The following is a 13,612-nucleotide window of genomic DNA, read 5'->3' on the forward strand; positions in this document are numbered from 1 at the left end:
TGGGGCTGGGAAAGTGGCTCAGTGGTAGAGTGCTTGCCTCACATGCATGAGGCCCTTGGTTTGATTCCTCAGTACCACATAAGCAGAAAAAGCCAGAAGTGGCACTGTGGCTCAAGTGGTAGCCTTGAGCTGAAGAGTTGAGGGACAGTGCCCAGGCCCAGTTCAGGCCCACTACCGACCAAAAAAAAAAAGTTTAACTGGTCTACTATTTTCATACAAGAATATAAAGTATTTTGACCATATTTACCCTCACCCTTCCCACTGGTACCCATACCTGAGCACAACCTATTTTACATTTCTGTCATTCATTTTTTAAAAAGTATATATTGATTATTCTGTACTGTATTCAGATTAACTCCTTTTGTTGGTGTATCTTTCCCCATCCCCAAGCTCCTATTATTTGATAGCTTTCAGTGAATTTCATTATGCCATTTTAATTTACAGATATCAGTGTATTTCCATATTATTCAACCTCATTCAATTTGCCTCTTCTCCAATCCCTTAATAGTTCTATTATTACAAACATGCTTCTCTCTCTGCATGTGTGTATACATACATATGTCATATAATCATGCATATACTATTCATGTCTTTAAGTCTAAAGTGCTTTTTAAAATCTAGATATGGGAAGAAATGAAATACCTTCTCAACCTCCCTGCTCCTCATGTGTAGCCTAGATGTACCCTGAGCTAAACTTCTACCAAACTTGGGAAAACATTGTATCATCTTTTGTAGAAGGGCTTGGGAATATTTATTGGTGGCAATTAACAACAAAAGCAATGAGGATGAGAACATGCCATTGCTTATCAGAATCATTGACCAGTTGAAGCATCTTAACTCCATACAGGTGTCTTTTGTGGCTTTTGTTGTCTAAATGGTTTAAGATTTTATGCATATATTATTATAATATATAATAATAATATATTATGTAATATATAATGTTATAATAATACTATATCACATTTTTTCTACACTTCTTTTTCTTTTCTGTCCTTTTTTGTCTGAGGCTGTGACAAAAACTTGGCACCTGATGCCTTTGCAGATCATCTGGTGCTCTTCAACTGAGCCATGCCTGTAACCCCTAAGCTTATCCCTTTCCTATACACATTTACAACTTTTAATATTATGTTAGAACAGGAAATTACTCCTGCCATACCTCACCCATCTAGTCTTTGTTACCTTCCTCTTGGCTTGCTCAGTGTGCCAGTGTACTCTGCTGACTGACCAGCTGGAAGCAGAACCTGGTAATTCTGAAGGATGAATGACCTCAGTGAATGAGTCTTAAGTGTGAGGAGTAAATCTAAAAGCTGTTTGAACTAAGGGCTTGGTGACCTGAGTTCTTTTACCATCTGAATGGAGTGTGCGTTTCATGGAATTGATGGATCAATTAAATTAGAATGAAATTGATGGATCAATTAAACCAAAAGCATTCCTGTTTACTTGTATATAACACCAAAGACTTTGAGGGTCCAGAAAGGAAAAGATATATATTTGGAAGCCTGATAGTAAATTCTGCTAGACTTTTGTCCTGCAACTTTCGACAGCAGAACTTCTGTTCTGACAGCAATCAGCATTCAGCATGCCTATGAGACTCTTCTTGGAGAATCTGTCCATTTGTCAAACCGTTTTCTAAGCGCAGCTCTGGTCATTCATAGGTGATGGCTTAGAGGTGTGGAAATTCCTTTGGATGCTTTAGAAACCAAGGCTGATGAATTCTAGTGGGGAGAGCTACATATCAGTCTTAATTTTGGAGATCGGGGTGCTTTAGTTTTATTAGTCTAATTGTTCCTGCAGGTGAATGTTTCTCTTGCTTGCCTAGTTTCCTTTTCCATTTTGTGAATTTCATCTCTGTTTTTGTTTTGTTCCTTTCTCAATTGAGTACATTCTCATTCCAAAGGTGGACCCATGATTCAGGGCTAGCCAATCAAAGCAACATTCACACACACCTTTAAACTGAGTAGATGTTAAGCAAAGCACTCATGTCTGTGCTAACATAGATATGGTAGCTCCTTTCTTGTCCTTAGTAGCACTTCTCATAACAGCACAATCAATAAAACAAGACATGTGTCCACCTACTCATTACATGTATAAATAATTCATGATGTTATTCACTTCATTCCATAAAAATTAATGAAGTACTAGCACATGTGATAGCATGAATGAACCTTGAAAATATACTAAGTTCATAAAAGGCCATATCTTACATGATTCCACTTACCTGAAATGTCTAGAACAGGAAAATTCATAAAGAAAGCAGTTGCCGTGCTTTGAGGGGAATGTGAGGGATCTGCGTACTGCCAAAGGACAAAGACTGTACATTGGGGCATGATAAAAATGTTTGTCAGGTTCTAGTGACTCAGGCCTATAATCCTAACTACTCAGGGGCTGAGATCCGAGGATCGTGATTCCTGCCTGGGAAGAAAAGTCTGTGAGACTCTTGTCTCCAATTAACAAGCTCAAAGTAGGATGTAGACATGTGGCCCAAGTGGTAGCGAAACTAGCCTTGAGCAAAAAGCTGAGACAGCCTCTAGACCTTGAGTTCAAGCCACATACACACATGCACACAAAATGGTTTAAAACTCGTTATGTTGGTGATTCATAACTAAAATGTTAAACTCTTCCAAACTGTTCAGGAATGAGTTATATGCTATATAAAGTATACCCCAATAAGGCTGTTATAAAGGAAAAAATCATTAGGTCTTATATCCAATATTTGAAGGCTTATTTTAAACTGTTGGTGCCTATAACAAACATCCCATTAACTTTCAGAGAAATCCTGGAAAGAAGTTGCTAGACCAAGTTGGAGAAAATAAGATCCAAAGACTTTTAAGTGATTTTTTTTTCCTGTAGTTTAAAATTTTAGAGCTAGGATATGTTGAGAGAAGCTCAGAGTGTAGAGACTCTGTGAAGTCGTTTATTTTCACAATACTAGTTTTATTGTTGTGAAACTTTTTTTTTGTTGGTTGTGGGGCTTGAACTCTGGCTTGGGTGCTCTCCCTCAGCTCTTCAGCTCAAGGCTAGCTAGTGGTGAGCCACAGCACCACTTCTGGATTTCTGAGTCTCATGGACTTTCCTGCCTTTGAACCATGATTCTCAGGTCTCAGCCTACTGAGTAGATAAGATTATAGGTGTGAGCCACTGGCTCCTGGCTGAAACTAGAGTTTTAAATACCAGGCCCAAGCTCCAGGAGATTCAAATGGTCACCTACTTCTGTAGGTCAAACAAGGAGATGGTAATGAAGAACAAAGAAGGATTTATTTTATAGCATGGACAGCTACAGAAGAGTACTTTACTTCATCAGAGTATAGATGTGAACTACAGGTATAAAGAACTAAATGTAGGGGAAAGAGGTCTGCATAAACAGTCCCAGTTACAGACATTACCCAGTGGTCAGAAGTGATCTGACAGTTTATTGTCTCAGGATTGGTCAGGTGGGACATTATTGTAATAAGTGTCATTGATGCCTGATGGTCTGGATTCGAGATAGCTGCCAGAGAGAAAGATTTAAGGCAAAAAACAGATGCAAAAGGAAGGCTAGGATACCTAGCTTTTCTCTTGCTTTTAGTTCAATTCATGGACCCAAGTAAATACTTTAAAAAAGATTTAAGCACCTGTCACAGTTGATGTTTGTTTGAAGTTATATGCTGCTAATTTAATTGCTTTACTCAGTGAAAGAGAAATAACTGATAGTACTGTTTGAGGCCCTTCCAGTATATTAATATAGTAAACTTCTAGAACATTCCTCTGAAAGAAGTGCTATTTTGACCCTATTTCTGATAGAGGAAAGAAAGGGAAATTAACTTTCCTGATCATATAGCTATGTATCCAGGGCAAAGCTAGGATTTGAACCCAGTTCTTACTGCTCCAAAACTTGTACATTTACAAAGAACTTTCCTTTCTTTAATACTGTACCCTGTAGAAAGAGACAAAGAGAGCTGCTCTGTTTGTTCAGTTGGGTAGACATCTGTTACTAGATTTCCATCTAAGTGTTTCAGTGGCCTTCAGTGCTGAGGCACTAGAGCCAAAGGTGAGTGGTATCAGTCAATAAGTGGCTATCCTGTAGCGGTGTTTGCTTTGTGGTAACTAAACAAATACTGTGTCAGGTGACTAGGCTGGGGTGGGGGTAGACTAAGCAGGAGAGATTACTGCAATTTGTCTGTACTGCTACTGAGAGAAGAGTCTCATCTGTCTCTGTTTCTGTCTCTGTTTCTGTCTTTCTGTCTCTGTCTCTCTGTCTCTGTCTGTCTCTGTCCCTGTCTCTCTCTCTCTCTTTCACACACACACACACACACACACACACACACACACACACACGACACACACACACACACCAGTGTGCTAACGGCACAATCCTTACCATTGTCTTACAATCTGGCCACAGAATAGCAGGTTATCTTTGACCCTGTTCTGTAACTAATGAAGCCCAGCCCCCAGGAAATCCCTAAACTTGTCTTTCAGGTTAGTTATTTAGAGAGGATTTAGGGAGTAAGAGCGCTTCTCTTCTGACTTACAGAATCTATTTGTGACTGTGTATCAAACAGAATCAAAGAGCTCTGCCAAGGCAGGTTTTCCCCTGGCAGTGTCTGTAGCTTGTTTCTCAGCTACTCTTGTTTTTACTGAAAGAGTTAAATCAGCAGCTCCAGGGTTAGAGTAGAGGAATCTACAGCTTCCTGGTGCTGACCTGGGAGAGGAAGCCCAGCTGTCCAGGTTACTATTCTTGTGGAAATGAAATCAATCCTCCATGTGGAGTCATGAACGGGGACTAACCAGGCTTTCCTGGGAACAAGTGTTAAACAAGTGCAGTTTATCCTCCCTGAATATACCTGGGCAAGTATACATCTTTATAAGCTATTTGTGCTTTTAAATACAACTGATGTCTGAATTCTGATTTTATTTTAGAAAAATGGATTATAAATGCTTTTGTACTGATGGTGGAAAAGTAGCTTAGAAAGGCTAGCAGGATGAGAATCTATTGACTTGTGTCTGAATTTTAGTGTGTATTGTTGGCAATGGTGATTGCAGCCTCTCTCCACATATATATGGAGAAAATGAGCTTGCCTGGAATTTGTGTTTCACATCAGTGAGCTGCACAGAGCCCTGGTCAGCCTCAAGGAAGATCTGGTTGATTACACTCAAAAAGGGACGGTCATGGATAGGGTCTTAAGGGGTTTTGTGAATAACAGAGTCCTTCGTTATCCTTTTCATTTTCTTTTTACCCCATGCCCTCTAAGACATCTCTTCCTTAATCTCTGTTTTATCCCCAGAGTAAGGTGACTAAAAATACATTCCTACCACTGCTGGACTGGTATTTTTGCAAAGCAAAAGCAGCTTGTAATACTAGCTACTTAGGAGGATGAGATCTGAGGATCTTGGTTCGAAGCCAGCCCTAGCAGGAAAGTCCAAGAGTCTTATCTCTATTTTTTATCCCTCCCCCAGAACTGGAACTGTGGCTCAAGTGGTAGAACATTTAGCCTTAATAAAAAAAAAAAAAACCTCAGGAATAACCAGGTGCTTGTGGCCGATGCTAAAATCTGAGAATCAAGGTACAAAGCTAGTGTAGGCGGGAACATCTGAGATTCATCTTCAATTTGCATCAAAATGTTGGAAAGGAGCTGTGGCTCAACTGACAAAGCTCTAGCTTGAGCAAAATAGCTCAAGGACAGCACGCAGGCCCTGAGTTCAAGCCCAAAGACTGGTAAGAAACAAATACAGCATCAATAACAAAAAAAAAAAAACAACTCTGCATAGTGTGTTAGAGTATTTTAGACTTTGCCAGAAAACCACGCAGACATCCAGGTACAAAGAACAAAAGGACCGGAAAGGGACCGGCAAGACTGGCTGTTGTTTGGGGTGACCTATTTAACCTGCTGAGGCTGGGAGTGGCTAGAAGGGGCTAGGAGGTGGAGACCCTGTGAGGGCCAGGGGCTTCACGATGCTGGACTAGGATGTATGGCTGCAGCCCAAATAGTAGGGATGGGGTCCTGCAACTGCCCAGACCTGAAGGTCACTCTAAGGGGCTCTTGCTGCCTTACATGGTGCCATCTCAAGGGGTTGGAGGCCTTTGCTAAAGGGGCTAGTGTTGCCTAGGAAGGGAGTATGCTACGCTGTGGACATGGGGAGCAGTGCGCTAAGCTATGGGAAGGGAGCTCATTGGACTAACATAGTACCTAAGCCCCGAGTTCAAGCCCAGGACCAGGGAGCTATGGTTCAACCTGCAGAGCCCTGGCTTTGAACAACATAGCTCAGAAGCAAGACAACAACAAAAACAAAAATAAAAACTATCATAAATCCAACCTGGACACAGACAGCTCATGCCTGGAACCAGCTATTCAGAGGTTGGGATCTGAGGGTCAAGGTTCAAACCCAGCCTGGACAGAGAAGCCTGAGACTCATCTCCAGTTTACACCAAAAAGCTAGAAGTGTGTAGGGTCTTCCCCGGGCCACACAGGCCCTAGCCTCTCTACCACTTGGCTAACTCTCAGCGTGGTACCCGTGTCACACCTGCCTTCAGGTGTGCAGGTGACCACCTCTGAGGGAGGGTTCCAGGCCCTGAGGTCACATCTGCATCCAGTATGGCCACATTTTCCCTCACCTGGCTGCACCTACTCTCAGCCCCTTCCCCTTTCAGCCATGCCTCTCCACCATGTACCATGCACATTCGGGGAGCAGTTTGCTGATACAACAAACTTCTCTTCCTGCCTGAATACCGCATGTGTTCTCTTTACCAGCTACCCATTTAATTTACAGCACAGCTCCACTAGTAAAATAGCTGAGGAAAAAAAAAAACAACCCAAAACTCAGGGACAGTGCTCATGCTCTGAGTTCAAGTCCCAGGACTGGCAGAATTTTTTTTTTTAAAATCGTATCAATGTTTCCAGGCCTGTAATCCTAGTTACTCAAGAAGCTGAGATGTACAGGTCAAGGTTCAACCCCATCCTGGAGAATATGCGAGACTCATCTCCAAAAAGCTGCGAATGGAGCTGTGGCTCAACAATGTGCTGTGGTAGAATACTAGCCTTGAGCAAAATAGCTCATGGACAGTGCTTAGACTTCAAGCCCCAGAACTGGCAAAAAGAAAGCTCAGGGGCAGTGCCAAGGCTTGCTTGAGGTTTGCTTGAGTTCAAGCCCCAGGACTAGCAAAAACAACAAAACCACAAAACCACATGGCTCCTACTTAGAATCTTAGGAGGCTAGATCTAAGCATCAGGGTTTAAACCTAGCCTGGAGAAGGAAAGTCTGTGAAACTCTGACTTCCAGGTTTTTGGTGTACTATGTTGGGGATGTGGCTTTGGGGGTAGCACAGGGCTTGTAGTTTAGGGAGAGCAGTGGGTTCAGTTCTGATTGTCACGTCATACTTCATACTGTGGCTCAACTAGTCAGTGTATTAAAAAAGGCAGCCACGAACAGCACCAAGGCTCTGAGATCAAGCAGGTTCAAATCCAACCTGTGCTGGAGGAGGACACAAACAAACTGGTATGGAGCTGTGGCTCAAGTCATAGGGCAATAGCCTTGAGCCAAAGCAGCTCAAGGGGCTAACGGCATAGCTCAAGTGACAGTATCTGCTTAGCAAGTGTGAGACCCTGAGTTCAGTGCCCAGCACCATCAAATACTAAGTCCATATAGCCTGAGGAACCACAAGATCAAGTGTGCTTCTGAAACACGCTAAGCCTCTTGATGTGTTAACTCCGTTCCTTGACTCTACCCAGGGAGCAAACCCCAAACACCAGGTTCAACCTTTCCCTGCTCCACCCCACTGCCTGGCCACCCCCACAGCCAGTCAACAATGACTTGTCTCCAGATATGGAAAAGCTGTCATCCTGAGTGAAGAAGAGAGTTAGCTGCCATCCAGTGTCATTCAGGCTAACCTAAGGGCTCAGAAGCAGATCATCAGGGAGTGAAGCATTTTGAAGGTGTGTGAAATCTGTGCTTCAGGGAATGGGTCTTCCCTTTGAAGTACGAAGTGACAATCAGAACCGAACCCACTGCTCTCCCTAAACTACAAGCCCTGTGCCACCCCAAAGCCACATCCCCAACATAGTACACACAAAAGCACTTTATCAGAACAACATTTACTGAGGGAAATCGATATTCCCAACAAGGAGGGAGTCAGTTATTTAGGAGGAAGGAAGCGCCCTCTCTGAAAATTCTGGAAAAGCCTTTTCTGTTTGAATAAGAGGGACAAATCTCCCAACACGGTACCTTCTGCAAAGACAGGGGCAGCTGGAGGTAGTTGACCAAGTTGACGTTTATGGGTAGTCGGTGTTGGTTTGGGTCCTGGCTCCTTGTGGGGCACGGATTGGGGGTGCTTTTGGCGGAAGGCCTTGTCTTGCGATGGCATGTTTTTCTGGGGCTGTCTGCCCCTGTCTTTGATGCATCTGTTTCTTGTGGGATTGCTCTGAGCTGCAGTGGTAGCTTTTTGACTGGAAGGGTTATTGGTTACTGTAGAGTAGGTAGCCTTGTCATTTGAGGAGTGTCTCTCGGGCTTCTCTGTTGGGATCTTTAGTTCTACCTCTTGTTGGGTCTTCCCAGCCTTCACAAAGGAAGAAGGGGGCCCTCTGGAGCAGGTGACATCCACTGAATGCCTACTGCACCCCTGTTTCTCAACAGCTTTTGTGTTTCTAGAAAAGGCAGCTTTACCTAGACCTCTTGCCTGCAGAGACAACGAAGAGCTATCCTTCCCTGGAGAAACTTCTTGGCCTTTGAGTTTTGTACCAGGGCTAAGCCATTGGAAAAATCGTTTAATCTGGTTTCTGAAACTACTTTCAGAAGGAGGCTGTCTCTTCTGTGACAGGGCTGGGGAAGACTTGCTCCCAAGTGTCTTCTCTGCCCTGTCTGGAGGGAGGCGGCTCAGTTGGGATTTCTCTAGTCTGGCATCCCCTCTGCCAGGTTCATGCACTTTGGATACCTTAGGGCTCACTCTCTCTGTAGTTGAGGGGGAATTCTTGGCCTGGCATTTGAACATAATGTGACTAGGTTCCTCCTGCTCTTCCATGCTAGTCCTTCTGTTGTGCAACTGAACATAAAGTACCTGGGAGGCTGCTGTGTCCCCAGTGGAGACAACCTGGTGATGAGTCAGCGAGGTCTGCATTGTTGGAGGGGAATTCTTGGCCTGGCATTTGGGGATAATGTGGCTAGGGACCCATGGCTCTGGCTGCTGCTGCTGCATGCTGCTCCCTCTCCTGCATGACTGAACATGAAATACCTGGAAGGCTGCTGTGTCCCCACTGGGAACACCCTGGTGATGAGTCAGCAATGTCTGGATTGTCTCCTTATCTGAAGTTGGGGGTGGGTCAGCGGGAGCTTCCTGAACCTGCCTCTGCTTCCTGTCCTCCAATATTAACTTCAACTCATCAATCAGTTTGCTTTTAAGTTCTTCTATTGATATAGAATCGGGAACTGAGATTCTCGTTAGGGACATTTTAGTAGTCAGGGTAGTTTCTACTTTTTGAGAATTCACTTTAGTCACTGGGGTCATCAGGTTATTAGGTTGTGATTGGAAATTAGGATGTTTTCCTGCTTTGATTAGCTCCTTGGACTTGTCAGTCATAAGAAAATGCTCTAAATTCTTCATTTTTCTCTGAAACTTTTTGGTATTATTGCTGGAACCCTCGCTCTTATCTAGTATCTCAGGTTCAGTCCCAGCTTGTCTGTGCACAGCTTTATCTCCACTGTTATTTGTATGGGACAAAGCTTTGAGTTTGCCATCTTCAACTGCAAACTGAAGACTGGTATAGAAGCGTGATTTCTTTACAGTCTCCTGTCCTCTTTTGCCCACAGGTACAGTGGCAGAGAGGCAATTATCCACAACAGGGACATTGGCTGTTCTCATTGTGTCCTCATGAAAAGTGTTAGAGGGTCCTATTAGAGGCCCAGGAGCCTCAATTTTAGAATCCGCCTCAGAAATAAGAACGTCTGAGGACGGAATTTGTAAGTAAGAGTTTGTTTGGGGCTCTTTTACATTGAAGATTTCTATGGATTCTTGAACCTTCTGTGGAAGGCCATTCACCATTCTCCAATGAAAAATCTTAATATGATCCTCCAAAATCTTTTGCCTTTTACCATAAGGGAAAGAACTAAAGATGCTGTCTTTTCTCTCCAATGGCACCAAATCTTTCACTTGGCTGAGGAGATGCTCACAAACATTCACTTTGACAGAATGCCTTGAACTCTGCACAATTTCTGGGATCTGACCCTTACTGATTTCATCAAATTTCTTGCTCAGATGTGCTTCCAGGGCCTCCTTCCGGTGTTGACTTGCCTCTAAGGTGGTTGAGTGATGTCCTGAATGACTATCTACAGGTCTTTCTTGGTCTGTGTGAGTGTCAGGTGCTGGAACCACCTTTGCAGGGCTCAGTGGTCGAGCGTTTTTTCCGGTCTGTGAACCGTGTCCTTGTTCTCTCACATCCTGTTCTAGAGGAGGCATCTCTGAGCTCCTCTCACAGAGCTGCCTTTCTAACTGTTTCGGTTCAACCTTGCTTAAATTTTTGCTGCTGGGATGAGTAAAAACAGGAATGCATGCGAGCCCACGGCTACTCTTTTCCTCAGTGTCCTGGGAAATCTCTGTCAGAGGAATCATCGATGACAGAGATGAAACGATCCTGTCGGGCAGGCCCCAGCGGTGCTGGATGAGCCTCTTTCGAAGGTGATGCTCTAGTTTTTTCCGGAGCTCATCGTCAAGAGGAAAGTCTCCAGGAAGTATGGAGACGGAAGAATCATGGGCCTTACAGGCCTGTTTAACAAATGAAAAGTGGGGAGCTGGAGGACAAAAGTCTTCCTGGGATTTTTGGATGACAGGGGGTAAGCCCCATATGTTTTTCTGAACTTTCTGTAGTATGTTATATTCTAGAGCACCGATTTGAGACGGTGTAAGAAGCTGTGTCCCGCTCTGAGGCTGAGGCGTGTGAAAACACACTCCGCAGTTGCAGAGCTGAGATCCAGAAGGTGCCACGACTGGAAGAGGGGATTCGAGCTGGGCCTGGAACTGGTCAGAGGGGAGCTGCTGGGAGGGAGACTGGAGAAGGGCTTCAGACAGGGCTTGAAGTTGAATCTGGGGCAAGGCCAGAGTGGTCTGGCCAGAAATGACAGTGGGCTTATGGGCACTGTAGGCATGAAGAGTTTGGTTGAAGCAGGTGGAGGGACAGTCACCTGAGGCAGGGACAGTAGAGCCCAGGGACTCGCAGTGGAGGGATGGGAGGCCCCAGAAAAGCTGGGTCGACCCTTTCTGTGAATGGTCCTCAAAGACCTTTGGACGTGGGGGCTGCTGGTGGTGCATGTGAAAATTCTCCTGTCTGCCTGTGGTGCCTGCAAATGGGGGGGACTGTGCTGAGTCTTGGTGATCAGCAACAGACGGCAGCAATTCCCCTGAAACACTCGGCTGGCGCTCGGGCTGCGACTGATTGCGGAAAGATTGTGTTTTATCTTCCTTGTCCTCTGACATCAAGAAATCGCCTCTCTTTTGGATTTGTCTCTCCAGCAGTGTCAGGACATCAGAGCAGATAAACGAGGGAGTTTCAGAATTTATAATATAGGTGGTGGTGTCTCCCTCCATAGAACTCACAAGACTATCGAGGTCAGTAAGCGCTTGGTCCCTATCCTGTTGTGCCAAGCTGGGCGGAGGCAGGTTTGCAGCGTGGGGCTGCAGCACGGGGAGTTTGGACACAGAGAGGCTTGAGCCGTCAATGGCTCTGTTTGAGTCGTAAGTGATTGCTGGGTAATAAGTGGGCAACCCATCAAGGCTGTCCACCAGACACAAGGAGGTGTCTTGTCCTGTTTCCTGAGTATTACATGGGCAGGGGGAAATTCCAGGTAGGAATGGGTCCTCCCGGAACTGGGAATCCATGGGAGAAGTAGACGATGATGACAGAGAGTCTCCCGGTGGGGGAGGTGGAGGTAAGTTCTTTAAGGAGGTGGCTTTGTAGAGAGAGACATTGGAGGAGGATGAGAGGCAAGGTTCGGGTGAAGTGGCTGGCGTTGAATGTTCTGGAGGGCTTGTCAAACATGCGAATGATGACTTTTTTATCAAAGCCGTGGAAGCCACACGGGACACAGGGAGAGGATCATTTTCCAGGGATGCCCTAGACAGCAGACGACTGACCTTAGCCGTGGTTCTGTTACATATGGGACAGAGGGGGTCTGGACACAGCAATTTCCGAAAGGGGGGGATGTCATCAGATTGGTTCGGTGGGCTGCAGGAGACAAAAAGTGCAAGGCTATTGCCAGGACTGACATGGGGAATGGAGGGCCTGCCAGTGAGGGGGGGAGGGGGACACCTGCAGCCATACACCCCTTTGTGCTCTTACACATCTATCTACGACCTCATAGTACTTACTGTCTCCTTTCATACACCCGTTGCTGAAAACTAGCCACCCATCTCTCCATGGGTGCTTATAATGTGAAATGGGGACCAGGAAAGAAGAATGGCTAATTACCTTTTAAAAATAGAAAGAAGTTTCCTCTCCTCTTCAATGTCTCTCTGGCAAGTTCTCTGGCCTGGAAAACCAGAACAGTGTAATGAAAGTGGAAACAGAAGGATGGTGGAGGAGTCTCTTTAGGAAACACTTAGGGTGGTTACCTAGGACATGGGTGTGAGGGAGAACAGCGCCTTCCTTACACAACTGAAGTTGTGGCTTGACTCTCACCTGGCCCCCTACTGGGCAGAAACCCATGCCCAGGTCTATCACTGCCTCATGCCCAGAGCTGGCAGAACAGACTCTGAGAAGGATCTTGGGGCTGACTGTCTACCTGTGAGCCTTTCCTCTGAGGACTCATTTTCTCAGAGAGACGATGTGTAGCAACTGACTTCCTCAGAGACCATGGGCTTTGACACCTCATGAAAGGAAAAGGATCCCCATTGATGAATTCCCATCACCCACAATAAGACATTACCTCTAAATGCTCCTCTCCTCTTCCGTGAAATTCTGCCTTGATTCTGAGAACAAAAAAGAATGAGGCTCAGTTTCATTCGTTTCTTTCTCTAACAAGTTGAGACATTATCTGGGAATTGATTCATTACATTGAACAGAAATTTGCTGTTATTTTATTGTGAAACATGGTCCACTATCTTCAGTTATTTGCCCGTCACCGCACACACGGGTCTTCACTCAGAGGGCCTCTGCTAGAGAAGGGCATCACACCTGCAGCCACCAGCTACAGCTGTGCTGCTCCCTCCCCTGAGGAGGACAGAGCTCACACTTGAGGCTCTGCTCCGAGGACCTCAGAGGGCAGCACTGCTCTTGTGTGCATCTGGGCAGGAAGGAAAGCTTGTGCAGGACGCCTGACTTGGGGACAGGACTCAGGATCACCTGTCAGAAACCACACCTTTTCATGGTGCTCACACCGTGTAAGTTAACCCACAGTTAGGAAGCAAGTCACTGTCCCTGTCTGGTTCAGATGGACACCTGAGCCCTCCCATGCTGGGCCTCATGCCCTACAGCAGCAGTACTTCATCTCTTCAAACTTCCCACGTCAAACATAACAAAATCTCTTGAGGGGTCACCCACGCTTCCTTACCTTTTGAATGTTTGCATGGATCCAAAGGGTTGCATAAACATGTAGGAACAGCCGGTAACCCAAATACAAAATCAGGACCCCCACGGCACCCGGAAGGGTGTAC

The 13,612-nt window shown here is 45.2% G+C and overlaps 1 protein-coding gene across 1 annotated transcript; it reads right to left on the reverse strand.

Moving 5' to 3' along the window:
* Window positions 1-8,110: 8,110 nt before the first annotated feature.
* On the reverse strand, window positions 8,111-13,550 carry LOC105987183 (spermatogenesis-associated protein 31D1-like). Its single transcript, XM_013018382.1, has 3 exons — window positions 13,510-13,550; window positions 12,095-12,185; window positions 8,111-10,975 (listed from the first exon to the last, which is right to left on the reverse strand). Exons 1-3 carry the CDS (start codon window positions 13,548-13,550, stop codon window positions 8,111-8,113), a joined length of 2,997 nt encoding a protein of 998 aa, XP_012873836.1.
* Between the last annotated feature and the right edge of the window lie 62 nt (window positions 13,551-13,612).

The sequence above is a fragment of the Dipodomys ordii genome, unplaced genomic scaffold (assembly GCF_000151885.1).
Source record: "Dipodomys ordii isolate 6190 unplaced genomic scaffold, Dord_2.0 Scaffold40, whole genome shotgun sequence".
NCBI classification, from domain to species: Eukaryota; Metazoa; Chordata; class Mammalia; order Rodentia; family Heteromyidae; genus Dipodomys; species Dipodomys ordii.